This window comes from Ursus maritimus, unplaced genomic scaffold (genome assembly GCF_017311325.1).
Source record: "Ursus maritimus isolate PB19 unplaced genomic scaffold, ASM1731132v1 scaffold_22, whole genome shotgun sequence".
Taxonomy (NCBI): Eukaryota; Metazoa; Chordata; class Mammalia; order Carnivora; family Ursidae; genus Ursus; species Ursus maritimus.
Genome location: NW_024424675.1, coordinates 30051492 through 30069976, shown reverse-complemented (window position 1 = coordinate 30069976; position 18485 = coordinate 30051492). Strand labels below are relative to the sequence as shown.

Sequence of the window (18485 nt, the reverse complement as noted above, 5' to 3'; positions counted from 1 at the left end):
GGGACAGTATTGTTTTCATTTCTGAGTTCCTGTTACTTAACTCCGAGTCTTACATAGACCATTTTCAGTAGAGGATGGTGACAGATTGGGGAAATGTCTCTTCCCATGTAACTTAAAGGGAGATTAAAATTTATTGATTCTCAATATCTTAATAACTAGCAATTTAAGTTACTAGAGAAGACATTTATATAAATTGGAAGTGAGGTTTTTGGAGATGGTCATATTATTTTATTTCTTACCACATTAATCATAGCCAAAGTAGTCATGATAGGGGTGTAAAAAAGTGAATTCTGCATCAAGCCATGTAGGTATTTCTTCCCATATTTCTGGGTAGTTCTGGGAAGAAACTCTTGTAGATTCCCCATTAAAGCCTATCCCAGGACAAGAATTCCAGCATGTGATACCATAACTTTCATCACGTGAGAACTCTTTTAAAAAACTGCCCAAGAGTTTTAATTCTGAATTTCTCCTTGTAGCAAGGAGCAAGGACCAACCCCAGTGGAGAGAAAGAAGAAAGGAAAGAGGAAAAGTGACACCACAGTGGAGAGTTTAGAGCTGGATCAGGGCCTGCCGAACTCATCCCTGCGGAGTCCTGAGGAGTCCACTGAGTCTACAGACAGCCAGGTACAGCTGTGACCAGGAGCCCTGCTGGAGGTTACGGCTGCCGCACTGGTCTCGCTGACGCGGGTTTTGTTGCTCTTCTCTCTCCATCTCCAGCCCACACCCCTTGCACACAGACCTGGGCTGGGCTTTCACTGTTGGGTGGGTGAGCACCGAAGACCACAAGCTTTTTCCCCTAACATCCTGATCCTTATACTAACGGTCTCCCAAGTTTTTAGTGGTGTTTGTTTCCTTCTTGGGAAGTAGCATGGTATTAGGCTGCAGAAGGAATGAATATGGAAAATGGAATTGTGGGGCACTCTGGGTAAGGCTTGGGGGGCCTGACTTGCCATGTAGGTGAGGTTTTTAGGGCTCAGAGTGCTATGCCAGTCTGCATAAGGACATTTTCATAGTCCCAGATGCTATAAAAGTCAGAGATGCATGTATTCATTTTGCCAAAATAGTCAAAGAAGTTTGACCAAACATGGAAACAAGGAGTTGCCCATCTGAATGAGATTGCTAAAACTATGCCTAAGTGAGCCCATGACTGGTAGGAATTTCCTCTCTCAGTTGAGGCGACCTGTCTTGGATAGGAGTTCTGATATTTGAAAGTGCTGTTTCCTCTGACATCCACAACAGTTTCTCTGGGCTATGCTGCTGCAGGGGAACCATGTAAAATCACCCAACTACTGCACCTTCACCTGTCCTCTGAATCGTCATAGATTCCTAGATGGTTTTCATTGTAGGAAGGTGTCAGCTTCTCATGTCACGGTGGTAAGAAGTAGTAGTGTCTGGGGTGTCAGAGCAGAGAGCCTCCCTTGCCGCCTGTGAACTCAGGCTAGTGGCTGTCAGGTGTCCTGATGGGCAGAGCAGCAGGCATGTCGGTTGATGGGAGTTGGCAGGGGGTTGAGTGTTTCCAGGATGGTGATCTGTACATTGGATTCGGGGGCAGGTTTTCATGTGGAATCCCTCATGGAAAATGAAATGTCATAGAAGTGACTTAGTGGAGAAACACAGTGGGAACACAGAGAGAGGCCCAGGACATATGCTTTTAAAAATAAGGAAGGTAGTGTTTGGTTTTCGTTTTTGCTCTTTAAGGTTGAAGTATTGGGGAGAGAACCAGCTGGTGAATGGTTCCCAGAAGTGTTTCTGCTGCTTGGATATGATGTGTACATGAGATGAACCATGTGCTTTTCTGTTTGAGGAAAGCCACTGGGCTGCTTTGTTGTAGAATGTTGTCTCTCTAAAAGGTCAAAGTTACTTAATTATAGATGAGTCCTCAAATGGTGACTCATGAATCTTGCTTTGTCACACTTAAGATGTCTCCTTGCATTTCAAGGAGTGGTATGAGGTTCTCAAAGTAAATCCTAATAAAATTGATATTACTTAGTTTTTTAGGGATATATGGTAAGTATGGTGAATTCGACCAAAACCAAAACAGTTCTATCTCCCTAAAATCAGAGCTTCCAGCTATGCTGGAAGGGATCTGAAAGATGACGGAGTTTACTTCCCATCCCTGTTTTACTGGAATAGAAATTGATTCCAGAAAGGAGAAAAAAAAGTCACTGTCATTGATGATCAAAAGACATCTCATTGGACCCTGAGACTATATATACCTTCTTCCCAGGGGATCTTGGCAATTTGGATCTTCTCCCTCAGCTAGATTTCATTTTGAGTGAATTTAATTCTTAAAAGAATTTGTGTTTAAGGAAGATTTTTTTAGTAAAAGTAGGAAAGGCCTCCCGTGCATGTTAGTGAGTGTAGATGAGTGTGTTCTTTCTCGTGCAAGCTTTTGCCTTTGACTCAGAGCATCTCTCCAATGGGTGTGTTTGCCCTGCAGAAACGACGCTCAGGACGGCAGGTGAAGCGCAGAAAATACAACGAGGACCTGGACTTCAAAGTGGTAGATGACGATGGGGAAACGATCGCTGTTCTCGGAGCTGGCCGAACATCCGCCCTCTCGGCTTCTACACTGGCTTGGCAGGCAGAGGTACGGCCTTTGGATTGGGGTGCTGGCCTGGGCCGGACAGCCATTTTGGCCCCATGTTGGGTGTAGAGATTAGTTAAAATCTTTAGAAGGGGGGATGCACCTGGGTAGCTCAGTCAGTGAAGCGTCTGACTCTTGATTTCGGCTCAGGTCATGATCTCGGGGTGGTGAGATGGAGCCCTGTGTTGGGTTCCACACTGGGTGTGGAGCCCGCTTAAGATTCTCTCTCTCCTTCTCCCTCTACCCCTCTTCTGCTGTTGCACTCATGTTCTCTCTCAAAAAAAAAAAAAAGAAGAAGAAGAAGAACGTGCTAGATACAGTGACTACACAGAAGGGGGAGTGGACAGGAAAGGGGGGAGGTCAGGATTTTAGGAGAGGCACTTCCAACATGAACTAAAGCCCACAGCCTGAATGGTACTGTGGGTTGTGGCATGATAGACAAGCTCAGCTGGATGTTGGGGTCTGATCTGAGGAGTGGTGGGAGATGAGCCTTAAGTGGTCTGAAGAGTCACATCATGCAGGGCCAAGATATTAGCTTAAGTATTTGGCCTTTATACTGCAGATCAAATGGTAGAGGGGAGGAAGCACTGAGGTCAGGGTTCAAGCAGGGAAGAAACAGGATGGCCCCATTTGCACTTTAGGGATTTCCATTGGCAGCAGTTTCAAGGAGGAAGAGGGACCTGATATCCAGACGCTAGAAGGAAGAGAGGTAAATGTTGAGAAGGTCTGTGCCAAGGAGCTGACAGAGAAGACATTAGAAGCAAAAGAAGAAACAGGCTGTGCATATAGGAGGGGCATCATTGCCAGCAGCACATTCTGGGACACAGCCTGGCTGTTGTTACAGAGTCACTGTCGCTGACTTGGCAGAATTCACGCTCTGCATGCGTGGCAGAGCACAAATACCTGTCCTTCCTCCCGGGCACTGGGGTGGCTTACTGAAGCCGATAAGACTTTTATCTTTTTAAACCACCTTGCCTCCAGCTTAAAGCATTTTCATATAATTTCACATATCCTTTCACTCTGTGTGTGCATGGAAAGTAGCTGGGAGCAGGGGTCATTGTCCCTATTTTAACAATCAAGAAATAGGCACAGTACCATCCAGGTCATGGAATAACCTAGCAGCAGCTGACCAGTGCCTAGTGTGTCAGAGTTGATTTCAGGTCTCTCTGCCAAGAGTTACCCAAGCAGTGAACACAACACTTAATAGGAATAGTAATTCAATGTACTGTCAGTGCAGTACTCTTCAAGCAGATTGTTCAGAGTAGTCCTTGCAAGACTGCTATGAGGCGATACGATTATATTGCTCCAGAATGGGTTTTCCTTCCTTGGAGATGTTATGGTTGGTTTGGTCATTAAAACACTGCAAGGGAATTTATTTTCTCCTAGTAGCCATTTAGCCCGCCGTTAACCGTATTTCAGCTGTTGTTATGACTTCTTTCGTGGTACCTGAAGGGCAGTATTAGCTGATCTGACAAATAATTCAGGAAATTTTATGTATCTTAACAAGACTCTTTTTATCCTCTTCAGGGTGCAACAAAAAGAGAGCTAATCTATGGTGAAACATAAGATAGAATCTGAATTTGCATTAATTATGCCTCAAAAATTGTTGCTAAACTGAGGCAGAAAGAGGCCTGATATGTGGTTTGGCAAGCACAGGGGTTTGGCCCCTGTGGCCCAGGCCTCGGCCAGCAGGCAGGGCAGATAGACAGCCTGCAGGGGCATCGAGCGGGTTTCAGTCATTGTTCCACAGAGCCCCTAGCTGCTCGCTGCTGCTCCACGTGCATCTGGTTTACATTTGGGGCTTCCTGGTGAAGTTTGAACAAAGACTTCCCAGGCTGATGCAAAGTTTGAAAGCCATGAATCTCCTCTAGGATTCCAGACAATCCTCAGTGCCCAGTGGCACAGAAAATGAGTTGAAGAAGAAGAGGGTTTTTCTTGTGTCCTTCTCCCGAGGCCTTTTGGATGGGTGTCGCCTGCTTGCTGGCTTTGGCTTGGGGCCAAGAAGGGTGTGGTATCACCACCCAGAAAGGCCCTGCTGCTCCCTCGTTGCATTTCTGTGCAGTGTCTTATCAGCATGCTCTGCCTGATTCTGGGGCTCCTGGCCTGGCCCCAATTTGCAACCTCAGCGTTGGTTATCTAGTGGTGAATTGCTAAAAACATCTTTACACATGATGCGTTGTAGCTCAGGACTGGCATGGTAGCACAGCCCTGCTTTGGAGTCTAGAGGACAGTACCGTGACTGAGATATGGGATTCTGGGGCAGGAAATAAGTCTCCATCCTGACTGTGACTCTCTGCTTTCTTATTCATTGTCAAACGGATTTTGGTGCTTGGAACAGAGACAAACTTTTGCAGTTGGTGTACATTTACAATGTATAGATTTTTACAAGGCTGTCTCAGTTTCTGCCTCCAACAGTTTGTGCAGTTTATGTGATTTTTACCTTTTAGAACAGAATCTGAATGAGGCTTCAGTTCCCTGTGCCCTCCTGCGCCTCACTCTGTGTCTCTGTAGCCAGTGCCCTGTGTTTTGTCTGGCCTTTTGCTGTGCCTGGCAGGCTAAGCCCAGTTGTTTCCTTCCCCAGGAATCCCCCAGCTCCCCCGAGCTGTGGGGGGAGTGTTCCTGCTCTGTGCTCTAAGGTGGTTGCTTCTTAACTCCTATATTAAATCAAAATTCCTGCCTGATTTTTTTTTTAATGCCCAGCATGGAGCCCAACACGGGGCTTGAACTCACAGCCCTGAGATTAAGACCTGAGCTGAAATCAAAAGTTGGACGGACACTTCACCGACTGAACCACCCAGGCATCCCCCTGCCTGATTTTTTTAAAAAACGTGGCCACACACTATCTGTTTACCCCCATTTATTCCCCCTCCTTATTCTGTGTAATGCTTTTGCTCTACTGAGGCTGTTTACTTAGTATTCCGTATATGCATCCTGTTTGCCTGTGGACTCATTCTTTCATCCTTTGGGTTTACTTGAGTTTTCCTTCCCACTCCTTGTCTTCTTAGGAGCCGCCATTCCTTAGGGCCCGACTAAAACCTCACCTATTCTGTGAAGGCTGTTCTTGCTTTCTGCACTCGTGCTGGACTTAGGGTTACTGTCACGCCGCTTAGCATTTACCCCGGGGCATTTCTAAGAAAAATGTTTTGTGTTGCTTTCCCTGCATGAATGTTAGCCCCTGAGACTGGCCATCTCGTTTGATGCTACTTTTGTACCCTCCATGGCACTCAGTAAATACTTGATGATTTGAAAAGTGGTTTGCTTCTTGCTAGAGTCTCTCCCATGTGCCTACCTAAATAGAAATAAATCAGGTGGTCGGTTGAGATTGGGGGCAATGTGGGTTGACAATTTTTGAAATTTTCCCTAAGAAAAAAAAAATTATATGAGTCTCTGACATGAAAGAGAATGAATTAAAATGGCCTTCTTTGAAGGATAATTTGAGAAAATTCCAAGTAGCTGAGAACAGATGGTTGTTATGGAAGTGTGTTTGGCAAGCAGATTTAGTTTATATCTGTGTGTATCTGTATACACTGAGTGTTTATACACATACGATCGTGCTTATGCACAATCTCTGTTTAGAAAAGTCCTGATTTTCTAGTTTCCTTCCTACTTTGATGTGTATTTTGGAAATGAATTCCTTTTTCCTTTTATTAGGATAGGGTAAAACCTGCTCTCAGTATTTTGATGATAACCACTGTTCTGGGTGTTTTTGTTTTTGTTTTTGTTTTTTTGACACTAGTGTTCATCCCCCTTTCTTTAACCAGTGCCAAAAGATAAATTGAAATTTTATTTCAAATTCCTTAATTTTTTACTTGAAAATTTTCTGTTGCAAAGAATGTGTGAAGCCCTCCGTCCTTTCATTACTCAGAGTAAAGTTCTGTCCTTTCTTGTCCGCGTGTTAACCTTTCCTTGTATTTGGCTGGTCCTACCTAAAAACTCCAAATAGCCATCAGAATCCTACTACTAAAAACCATCTTTTTCTGTTCTTCATGGTAGATAAGAATAAGAATGTTTGAAACAATCTGGTAGTGAGGAAGAGATCACTGTTCCCTTTCAGCATGCGTGTACATGTATGAATGCTCCCTGGCTAGTCTGGGTTATACACACTTGGGAGTGGGCAGGAAAGGTAGTCAGCAATGATGAAAGTTTAATGCTGGTTAACCAAGATCTAACGCGGTGCCCTTCTATGTTCCCAAAGCACTTGCTTTTTGCTATTACAACCATGTTGTATTACAAAATCTCTAAACATTATTTCTTCAAAAATACTTACTGAGCACCTGCTACATGCCGAGGACTGTTTTGTGCTGGAGATAACCTCAGATAACCTCAAGGAGCAAAAGAGACAAAAATCCCCGCTCTCACAGAGGGAGCCACAACAAATGGAGAGGAAGCCTGCAAACCCATGCATGTGCTCTCTCCCTCACATGTAGTACATTTTGAACCTCATGGGATAGGAGGCCATAGGGCGAAGCTCAGAGCTTCCAAAGGGTGGAAATAACGAGGGAGAGGCTAGGAACAAACCTAAAAAGTAATAAAATTGTATAGTTTTTCATGGTAGTAAGTCCTATGGAAAAAAAATCAGAAGAGGAGCGATGTGGAATTGACGAATGAGGGTTGCAGTTTTAAATAGGGTGGCCGTTTTGGCCTCACAAGGGTAACATTTGAGCAAAGAATTGAAGAAAGTAAATGGGTGAAGGAGTCATGAGGGGGAGAAGAGCATTTCAGGCAGAGGGAATAGCTGGTACAAAGTGTCTGGGGTAGACACAAGCTGCCCTTGTATATGAGGAAAACAGGGAGACCTGAAAGGTAACAAGGTGGGAGGCTTAGTGAGGCCCAGCAGAGTTTGTAGCCTTTGAAAGATCCTTGGTTTTACTGAGTTAAGAGAGAAGCCATGTAAGCAGTTTAAGGAAAAGAGGGACATAATAAAAAGGGCATTCTGAATGTTGTATTGCAAATAGACGAGTTGAGCAGGAGTGGTAGCAGGGAGACTAGTTAGAAGGCTTTTGGGAATAATCTGGGTGAGAAATGAAGGTGGTTTAGACCAGGGTAGAAGCAGTGGAGGTAGTGAGAAATGGCTGGATTCTGGACATATTTTGAAGATGGAGCCAACATGATTTCTTGGCTAATCAGACATGGTATATGGAAAGAAAAGAGGAATCAAGGATAACACCAAGATTTTTGGTTTGAACACCAAGAAGAATAGAGTTCCCTGTCACTCAGATGGGAGAAAACTGCAGGTGGAATGGGTAAGGGTGGGAGGTTGGCTAGGATAAGTTTACTTGTAGACAGTTTAAGTGTGAAATACTTCCGAGGTAATCAAGTGGAGACGGCAAGTAACAAGTAGGTATATGAGTCTGTCAATTGAGGGGAGGTTCTGAGCTGGATACGTAAACTTGGCTGGTGTCATGATTTAGCCCGTATTTAAAACCACGAGACTGGACAAGATCACCAGGAAAAGGAGTAGAGATAGAAAAGAGTAAAAAGTAGGCCCTAGGGAGCTCCAGAAATTAGTGTTGATATTGGAGGATTCCTACTTCCAGGGAAGATACAGTAGGTCGTAGCAGGGTTACACTCACTGCAAGGAAAAAAACAACAAAAACCATAAATTGCAAAGAATATATTTTTAAAGACATCTGATATCTGTGGAAGCAACAAGAATTAGATGAACTAAAATTCCAGACAGCAAAGAGCTATTCCTAGATGAGCCCGACAATTGCAGACTGTTTCTTCTCTGAAAACGTTCCTCAGTTCTGGGCATGGGTTGAGGATCAGGCTTGGCGCAAACAGACTATTCTGGGTTGAAGAGAAACTGTCTGACCCTGCTGGTGATGGATTTTATAGGGTTGTGAGATGATTGGAAACTAGAGGAATCCCCAAAGCGAGGGGCTACCCCAGGAGACTTCTGGGGTAGCCCAAGAAGTTAGTGGCTCACCCAGAAGGCAGATTGAAATCTCGACAGTCTCACAGTACTTAGAGGGAAAATCTCACTAAAAGGATGGGCCTAGTGTAGAAAAGCGGACTGTCCCTTAAGAGAGATTTTTAACCTGCTTTGGGATTGGAGACTCCAGGGCTCAGGATTAAAAAGATCTGCCAGACTCAGTTGGTAGTGACCTTGGACATTCATGCTCGAGAAATAGAGTAGAACAAGAGATGCGCTGAATTTTAATGGTAACACAAGCCTGACCCAATTCAGTCTCTGATTGGACCCAAGGGACCACCCCCTCTCATAGTGTCTAAGAGAAAATAGGAAACAGTTACGGAAAATATTGTTTGGAGCTTTATGGTTCCTTTATTCACAAGATCTACCGTAAGTAAAAAACTACTGGACATTTGAAAAGGCTGGGGAAAAAGCAAGAGAATACACATATGATACAAGCACACCCTGGATGGTCCAGATACTGGAATGAGCAGAAAAGAACTTTAGAATAACTGTGATTGATGTGTGAAAGAAAATAAAAGAAGTTGGGCAAAAAAAGTTTTAAAGTGAAGAATTCCAGTGGAGAAATGAATCTGTAAAGAGAAATCAACAGTCTGGAACTGAAAATTCTAATTTAAAAAACTTAGAACACAGTAGATGACTTTAAAAGCAGATTAGATAGAGCAGAAGATTGGTGACTTTGAAGACAATCAATAGAAAATTTCTAACCTGAAGCATAGAGAGAAAAGAGAATGCAAAGAACAGAATGAGGTGTAAGAAATGATTGGGGTACAGTGAAAAGGTGTTAATGTATATCTGATTAGAGTCCTAGGCGTGGAGGAGAGAGAGGGGCAGAGGAGTGTTTGAAGATAAAATTAATGGCCAAGCCCCCCCCCCGCCATAAACTGATGGGGGGGTATCAACCAGTAGATTCAACATCAGGTATAACTCCCATGCAGGAAAAATACAAAAGTGAAAACCATACCCAGTAGAAACCAAAGACTGAAAAACCACAGGATAAAAACGGAGTACTAATATTGTATTAAATGGTATGATATTGAATACTTTCCCCCTGAATTTGGGAATAAGAAAAAAATTCCTCTATTATCATTATATTCAGAAATGCACTGGAGGTCCTGGCTACTGCAGTAAGGAAAACAAAGAAATAAAAAGTTTGAAGATTGGAAGGGAGGAAGTAATATTCATTATTTGTAGATGACATGACAATGCACAGAAAATTCAACAGAATTGACAAACCATTAGCATTAAGAAATGTGGATTTAGGTAACTTTTTGGACACAAAGACAATATATAAAACCATCTGTTTCATTTCTATAAACTAGCAACATGAAATCAGGAAAGATCATAAAATGCCGTTTGTAACATCATCAGAAATACTAGATATCCTGTAATAACTCAAAAGATACACAGGCCCTCTCTATATGAAAAACATTGCTGAAAGAAATTAAAGGAGACCTAAATAAATGGAGCAGTATATGATGTACATATATTCAGTATTGTTAAGATGTCTGTAATTCAGTCCCAATCAAAGTCTTAAGTGGGGTGTTTTTTGATAGAAATTGATAATAGAAACACAAAAGACCTAGAATAGCCAAGGCAGTCTTTAAAAAGAAGTAAGTTATAATGAAGACTTGTAATCAGGCTACAATAATGAAGACATGGTGGTGTTGCCATAAGAACAAGTAGACCAATGGAAGAAAACAGAGCTACACTGCTCAGTAGGGCTCCTACTAGCCACATGTGGCTGTTAAGCACTTGAAGTATGTCTAGTCTGAGTTCAGGTGTGTTTTAAGTGTGAAGTACACATTGGATTTTAAAGACTTAGTATGAAAAAAGAATATAAAATACTTCATTAATAATTTGACATTGATTACATCTTGAAATGATAAGTTTTTAGATGTATTGGCTTAAGTAAAATATTTATTAAATTAATTTCATCTGTTTTTATTTTCTTAACGTGGCTACAAGAATATTTTAAATTACTTTATGTGGCTTGATGAATGACCTTGGTGGCAGCAAAAGATTCTTTAAACAGGGCACAATAATACGTAAGAAAAAAGATTGAGATGGTGGATTATATAGCACTTCTGTTCGAGAGACACATTTACAGACTCAAAAGGCAGACCATAGATTGATAAATAATACTTGTAATCTATATAACTGACAGGACTTTATTCAGAAATGTGTAAAGAACTCTCATAAATTAAAAAAAAAAAAAAGGATGATTCTTAAAATAGGCAAATGACTTGAGCAGGAGCTTCAGAGAGGTTACCCTCATTGCCAATGCGTGTGAAAAGGTGCTCGGTGTCCTTAGTTATCAGGGACATGTGAATTAGAGAGATAATACTACATATCCACGAGAATGGCTAAAATTTTAAAGACTGACAATATCAAGTCAGCTGGAATTCCTCCCATACATTGCTGATAGGTGTAAAAATTGTTACAATCACTTTGGAAAAAATTTTGACGATACTCATTAAAACTAAATGTACAACCTACCTCATAACCTAGTAATTCCACTTTTATGTACACATCCAAGATGAATGAGTACGTTTGTCCACCAAAAGACATAAAATTTATATGAACGTTGGAAGCAACCCAAATATTCCTCAACAGTAGAATGGATAAATAAATGGTAGTATATTTATGCAACAAAATACTATGCAGAAATACGGAAGAATGAACCACATACTATATAATTCCATTTACGTGAAGTTTAGTAATAGACAAAACTAATCAGTGGTAGAAGTCTGAATAGGGGTTACTTCCAGTGGGGGCACAAGTCTTCCAGAACATCGGAAATGTTATGTAACTTGATCTGGGTGGTATTTCTACAAGTGTATGTGTATATATGTAAATTCATCAATTGTACACTTGAGATCTCTATATACTGTATGTATGCCATACCTCAGTAACTTTTAAAGTGTTATGTTAGCATATCTGATAGTTCCTTGCTGATGAAGACTATAGCTCATCTATTTCTGTAAGACCAGAGAATAAACATAAAAGACACTCGATAAATAATGTGGAAGAAATTTAGGAAGGAAATGAAGTAGGAAGTTAGGAAGAAAGTTGGTTCATTCATTAATCTACTTTCTCTTAACCTAGCACTTGCTCCTTTGCTCACGGCCCACTTGCCATAGTCAGAGCTCTGTTTGTTCGCTGCAGCATTGGGGTAGTAATCTTTCGGCTTAAGAAAGTACCCCTGGCTCTGGCCCTTTACTGTTAGCTGTTCTGAAGGTATTAGATAGATCTGAGTGTCTGGAGAAGGGGGAGACTTTTTAATTAAGTGATGTAGATTAAGAATAATAACCATTTCCAGTCTGTGACCCCAAAGAGTTCCTGCTTGTATTTAGCATTCAGCAGATATTTCTTGTCACCCACTGCTGCCATGCCTCTTCAAGGCATTAGCTATAGCAGCATATAAAACAAATGGGGATCCCTGCCCTCAGGAGGTTTATACTGTAGTGGGAGAAAACAAGCAACAGTCAACTGCCTCCTTCCCCTTTCCTTACTTACACTTAAGAATCAAGCAGAGCTCAGTTGGTTAAGCATCCAACTCTTGATTTTGGCTCAGGTCAAGATCTCACGGTCATGAGATTGATCCCCGTGTTGGGCTCTGCGCTGAGCTGGAGCCTGCTTGGGACCCTCTCTCTTCCTCTGCCCCTCCCCCCACTTCCACTCCCACCCCCCCGCTTGTGCACATGTGTATGTGCTCTCTGTTCCTCTCTCAAAAAAACAAACAGACAAAAACCAGGCAGAACAAATACTTGAGCAGAAAAACAAAAGCTTAGTCTGTCTTCGCATCCCTTCTTCCTACTATATGGTAGGCTCAGTTCATTCGTCTTCTTGTTGAGCAGTGGGAAGACACTCTTGTCACTTTGGATTAACTTTGGCATGGCACCTAGCACAATGCCATGTGTCTAGGGGAATGTAATAAATATTTGTAACCTTTGGGAGCATCTGTCAACGCCTGCTGATCTTCATACTTCTTTTCTACCATCTGCCCTCCTCATCTTTTTTTTTTTCCTTTATTACTTTTCTTTCTTTTTTTTTTTTTTAAGATTTTATTTATTTATTCGACAGAGATAGAGATAGCCAGCGAGAGAGGGAACACAAGCAGGGGGAGTGGGAGAGGAAGAAGCAGGCTCATAGCAGAAGAGCCTGATGTGGGGCTCAATCCCAGATTGCCGGGTTCACGCCCTGAGCCGAAGGCAGACGCTTAACAACTGTGCCACCCAGGCGCCCCCCTTTATTACTTTTCTAGGGGAAAGCTTGATTTAAGATCTTAGAAAATATGCTTTCTATAATGGTACAGGTCTGGGACGGCTGAGCCCTAAAATGGGTAGGACTAAAGACAGTGAGATGTAGCATAAGTCATCGTTTTGAAAAGTTCTGATCAGGAACCCAAGTTATTTTGGGAGTTAGGGCCATCGCGATGAGTGTTCTTCTCGTATACCGTTCTACTAGATCTGACACGGTCATGTAGTGCATACGAAACCTCTAAAATAGAACGGCTCAAATAAAATCCTAGGAAGAATGTCAAACACAAGAGTGTTCTGACTCAACGCGCCCTTTTTAAGTTTGTCATTGTTTAATCAAATACTCTGTAGAAAGAGATTTCATAGAGCTCAGGAGCCTAGAAATGTTGATGTGTATCTGGGGTAGAAAGGAAGATATTAATTTGTTTTCAGTTAGGATTTATAGTCAAGGGATGATCAGTGAAACGACCATTTCCAGCCACAGAAGGGAAAGACGGTATCATTTAGTAGAGAATAATTATACCTTGCATTTGCATAGTGCTTACTGTTCCAAAAATATTTTCACATACCATTTTATCCTCCCAATAACCCAGTGAGATAAGTATTTTTAACTCCTATTTTAACAGATATGGAAACTAAGAGGTGTTAATTGACTTATATACAAAGTCAGTAGCTGGTAGGTGTTAGAATTAGGACTCTCTGATTCCAGGGCCCCCAGACTCCTGTGTGCTACACCTTTCTGCAAATTCTGTGCTGCAGCATGTAGGCAGGTTTGGCAGAAAAGAAAGTCCTAGGACCATTTTTAGTGATACTGAAGACAGATCTGAAATTAAGAGTCTGAGAAGCAGAGTAACTTCTCTGCTCACGTGGAAGGGGAAGGTGTTAGGGTTGTGCCCAGAGGTTAGAATGTTTATGATCTTTTGAGCACTCTGTGGACCGATAGGAGGGAGGCCTCAGTGCTCACAGGTGAGATTTCAGACAAAGTAGTATCTGCTGTAGTATTTCTTATAGGATTATTTCTTGGATTCTGTGGTGCCAGTAATTTTCCATCTTTTTAACTTTTCTGTCTCCAGGAGCCTCCAGAAGATGACGCAAACATCATTGAGAAGATCCTGGCATCTAAGACCGTCCAGGAGGTTGGTGGCTCATGTGCCAGTTTTTCTGTCACTAGCACAGGTTATACCCTCTGTGAAGAGGTATTTGGCTAAAGAACCTGGAATGGTCGTGACTGGCCAGAGTGAGAGCTAGGCAAGAACATTGTCTGACTTTTCACCCCCATGGAAGATTTTAGATCATAAAATTCTTAAATATTTGAGAGTAGAGCCCCAATAATTTTTTTCCTCCATAGTGATCGTAGCAAAAGGTATTTGTCCCTTAGTTGCTGTAGCCCATGGAAAGTCCTCAGGGGGCCAGAAGGAAGACATGGAAAGAGTCCTGTTGAAAACCTTTGGCGGGGAGGGGGGGTTCTTCAGACACGTTGGGGCCATTGTAGGGATCCTCTAGAGAGCATGCTTGGGGTGAGGGGTATGTGTGCTGGTGAGGACACAGTTTTACCTTCAAGTATTTATGAGAACACACTTCCTTACTTTGAGAGTGAACACCATGGATGTTTCAGGGTGGTTGTTGGGGGGCATGCCAGAGACCCAGGTTTTCACTTGCATGGTCCTGACAGCTCTCAGAGCCCTGGGCCAGTTTGAGTTTCTCAGCTGAGTGCTGTCCCAGCCTGGACCCTGAAAGGACACCAGGAGGATAATTTATTTTTTGCCTTCTAGCTAGTTGTGGATTCATCCTTTGGGAAAGCTGCTCAGTAGCTGTCAGGAAAAGACTTGGGAAAATGAGAACATCCTCAAGAAACCTGTACTAAAACCAGGGAGGGGTGTTGATTTACCTGTTTTCTTGTGCTGTATAAGGATGATCTGAGGGGTCTGGGCTGTTAACTCCTTGCTATTGGTTACAGGTTCACCCGGGAGAGCCCCCATTCGACTTGGAGCTATTCTACGTTAAGTATAGAAATTTGTACGTCTTTTTCCTATATTATTTGTGTTTGGATTTATATGAATAAAATTCCCTTTCCCTCATCACATCATCCTCTGTGTTTTCCAAGAATGGCCCCTGAGGCCTGATCCACAGATCTCAGTTGACTCCAAGTTCACCTTAGATAGTGGTGCTCACCTTTGGCTACACAGACAGTCACCAGAGAAGCCCTCGCTCCACTCAGGACCAGCTGACTCAGACCCTGGGAGTCGGTCCCAAGGATCGGTGCTTTATTAAAACCTCCCTGTGCCATCTCATTTGCACCCAGGTTGGAGAACCATGGTCCTATAGCTCTTGCATTTTTCTTTCTTTCTCTGCTATGTGCCCACTTAACCTGATGTGTATTAATGATAACCTGCCCATGCTGCCCTGCCTGTGCTCTGAGGCAGTTCCTGTAGAAGCTGCAGAAGGACCGGTCGTGTGGAATCCCTGCACTGTTTCATGTCTAGTTTTGCCCTTAGCGCAAGGCCCTTCTGAGCCCAGTCTCTAGCAGTTTCACTACAAACCACACCTTCTGGATTAGATGGTCACCCTGTTTACTGAAACACTTTAAAGCTCAGTGATTTGGTAGTTTGCACTTGTCTCACATTTATGTGTCTTTGGATAGTTCCTACTTACATTGTAAATGGGCCACAATGGAAGAGCTGGAAAAGGATCCTCGCATCGCACAGAAGATCAAGCGATTTAGGAATAAACAAGCCCAGATGAAGCACATTTTTACTGAGGTGAAGCAGTATTTACCAACTAACTTAACCGTTGCTTTTCTTGCAGTAGTGAATGCTGAGTTTAAGTTTCTTGAAGTCGAAGTCCTGTGCAGATCCATTGCTTAAGTCTCATTGCTAAATGTGCACTGATCTGCAGCAAAACCAGTCCAGATTTAAGCCAAAGGGAAAAAATTATCCACCAAGTTATAAGGGTTGAGCCTTACAAACTGACAACTCATAAGAACATGCGTCTTGGTCAGAATATCTATAAATAGCTAGGGCAAGAGAAATGTGCACAAAACCTTCATTCCCTCCTCCCCCCACTCCCCAAAACAGAAATCCAAAAAGATGTAAACTTTGAATGTAAAAAATAAAAAACTATTATTAAATATATTAGAGAGTAAAATATTAGAGAGTAAATAAATAAGGAAATTTATATAAGCTTGGGTATTCCTAAGTATGGTCCCTATGGTGAGAGGAAGGATTGATGGATTTGAGCATTAAATGAATCTATTTTAGATTTGGGCATTAAATGAATCTATATTAGAAAATACTACTAAACAAATCTTAAAGTAAATAATTAGGAAATACATGCATTACATACATACACGTATTTCTTAAATATATACTTATACACATATGTATATATGTGGCATACATTCTTCTTACCCAGTATGAGAACCTTCCCGTTTGTATTTATACACACATACATGCACACGACAAATAATGTTATTGATAAGAAATGCTTATTAACCATACAAAAATGTGGTCACTTTCACCAGTAGTCAAAAAAATGCAAATTAAAATAGGAATTTTCTAGTTTTTACTTACCAAATATTTGAAGGTTTTAAAAATAAGTATTACTCATTGCTGGTGAGGATGTAGGGCAGAGACAGTCTTATATCTAGCGGGGGGACCAGAACCTAGTACGACCTGTCAGAAGAGACGAATGGCAGCAGATGTGAAATATCTCAAAATGTTCACATCCTTTGTCCCAGCAATTCTAATTCTGCCATGTGTTTTAAGGAAATTGTTGAGTCCTGGTACAGAGTTAGCTGTGACATTCAGTCATTTACATTGGTGAAAAATTGCAAACACACACACTGTTAGATAACAGGCGTTTGTTAAATTATGTGTACATCCCACAGAACAGAGTACTGTGCTCTGGTAAAAGTGATATGGGAGAACAGTTGTTAATGACACAGAAAGAGGCTGTGGTGCTATATGTCAGCCTTTTTCAGTGCGGGGGGCAGTTCCATTTTGGGGGGAGTGCAGGAGAAAAGAGGCACCCTAATAATATGTGGAAAATGTCTTGAATATACATGAAAATGCGGGTGTCACTTCTCTGGTTGATGGGATCATGGCGACTTTCATTTTTTCTTTTCTATATAGCATGTAGTTTTAAAAGTTTATACAGATAACTTAAAAGAAAAGAAGCCATAAAAATTATTCTTAAAATCTAGTTGCAAGCGCTCGTCTCCAGAGTGCACTCGGGTGCCGTCAGACTGTAGTACATTGCTGCACTGCTTAACCAACTTATTCGTCACGTGGTGTGCCTGTTCCTCAAGTGACAGAAAATTACTTTAGGATGATGTCAGTAAGCGTTCTTCTCATCCCGGGGTGGGGGCCTTCATCTTTGGCCTTAGTATTTGGCCCCAGCCCTCTCCGGATTGTTTTAAAGAATGTGAAAACTCTCGTGGCGTTGTTCTTGTCATAGAGAACTGGGGAAAGAAGACGACAAGTAGAATTGGAAGACCGTCTTGAGGCCCCACTGGACACTCTCCCTCTGTTCTTGGAACATTTTATTTGCACCTCTATTTTAGCAAGTCTTTTCAGTGTAGTAACGTGTTTACATATCTCTTTCTTCCATTTTAAGCCCTATGAGACAGACGGGGACATGTCTTCCTTGTATTTCTGTCCTTGGTGCCAGGCACAGGGTCAGTGCTCAGTAATTATTTGGCTGCTCCCTGGTGAGGGACCGGGTTTGCCTTATGCTCTACGCCTGCTCCAGACCCTTCAGCGCTTCACATTTTCTTGAAATAAAGTCCACAGCCCTTCATGTAGCCTACAAAGCCCCATGTGTCTTTTTTCTGCTTTATTCCCAAGGGAGTGATTTTTTTTTTACTGGGTTGGGAATAGAGAGCTGAAGCTATGTTACAGTGTATAGAAAAAAATGTACCAGGAGCGCATAACTCTTGTGGAAGGAAAGGCTTTTGAAAAGACTGGAGGAGATCCTGAGATTGAGGAGGAGGAAGAGTGGGGAGTGGTTCCTGTAATACTGTCTTCAGTCTTGACCTGTTCAACATTTTTATTAATGACTTGGATAAGTAATATTCTTATGAGATCAGTAATAGCTTAGTTTTGGATAGAGCTTCTTCATATCCACTATTTCCAGCTGCGTTATGAGGTGGGCAGGGGCACCTGTGGAAGAGACTCAGGCGCGAGAGGCAGAGGCTCCCCGCCCTCTGCAGGGGTCAAGGCCGTCTACACTTGGGCCCCTGGAAACCAGACCTCATGCTGGGAGAATAGATGAGAGAATCAGAGTTCAGGTTTACTGGACAGGCTAGGATGAATGAAATGGAATGGCAGTCAGTATATGTAATGTCACACATTTGTAGTTTTTGAATCTTTGTAACTTTGGACTGGGGAAAATGACTGACTAGCAGTTCTAGGGAAAAATATAGTGCCCGTTAAATGACAAGTTTCCGGTTGGTCAGGAGGAGCGTGTGCAGCTGCCTAAGAAGTAACCGTAATCTTAGAACATTCCCGAGTGTTGTGTTCATTTGAGTATCAGGTTCAGCAGGGACTTGGTGGGTCTGAGTGCAGCTGCAGGACTGTCAGGCCGGTAAAGGAAGCACAGCTGAGTGCTTCTCAGCAAACATGGAAATGGGACTGCGTGGTGCTAGGAGCCTGGGCTCTGCAGCCAACCTCCCAGGCTGCGGGTTTAGCTCCTGCATCCCCCC

At 42.4% G+C, this 18485-nt stretch overlaps 1 protein-coding gene across 1 annotated transcript in view; it reads left to right on the top strand.

Annotated features, from left to right (window-relative positions):
* The window catches only part of CHD6 (chromodomain helicase DNA binding protein 6), a 193347-nt gene that overhangs the window by 80379 nt on the left and 94483 nt on the right, over nt 1-18485 (top strand). Inside the window, exons 4-8 of the mRNA XM_008698095.2 lie at nt 477-624; nt 2441-2590; nt 13858-13920; nt 14742-14800; nt 15426-15543. Of these exons, the coding sequence (XP_008696317.1) occupies nt 477-624; nt 2441-2590; nt 13858-13920; nt 14742-14800; nt 15426-15543 (538 nt within the window). The remainder of the gene's footprint in view (nt 1-476; nt 625-2440; nt 2591-13857; nt 13921-14741; nt 14801-15425; nt 15544-18485) is intronic.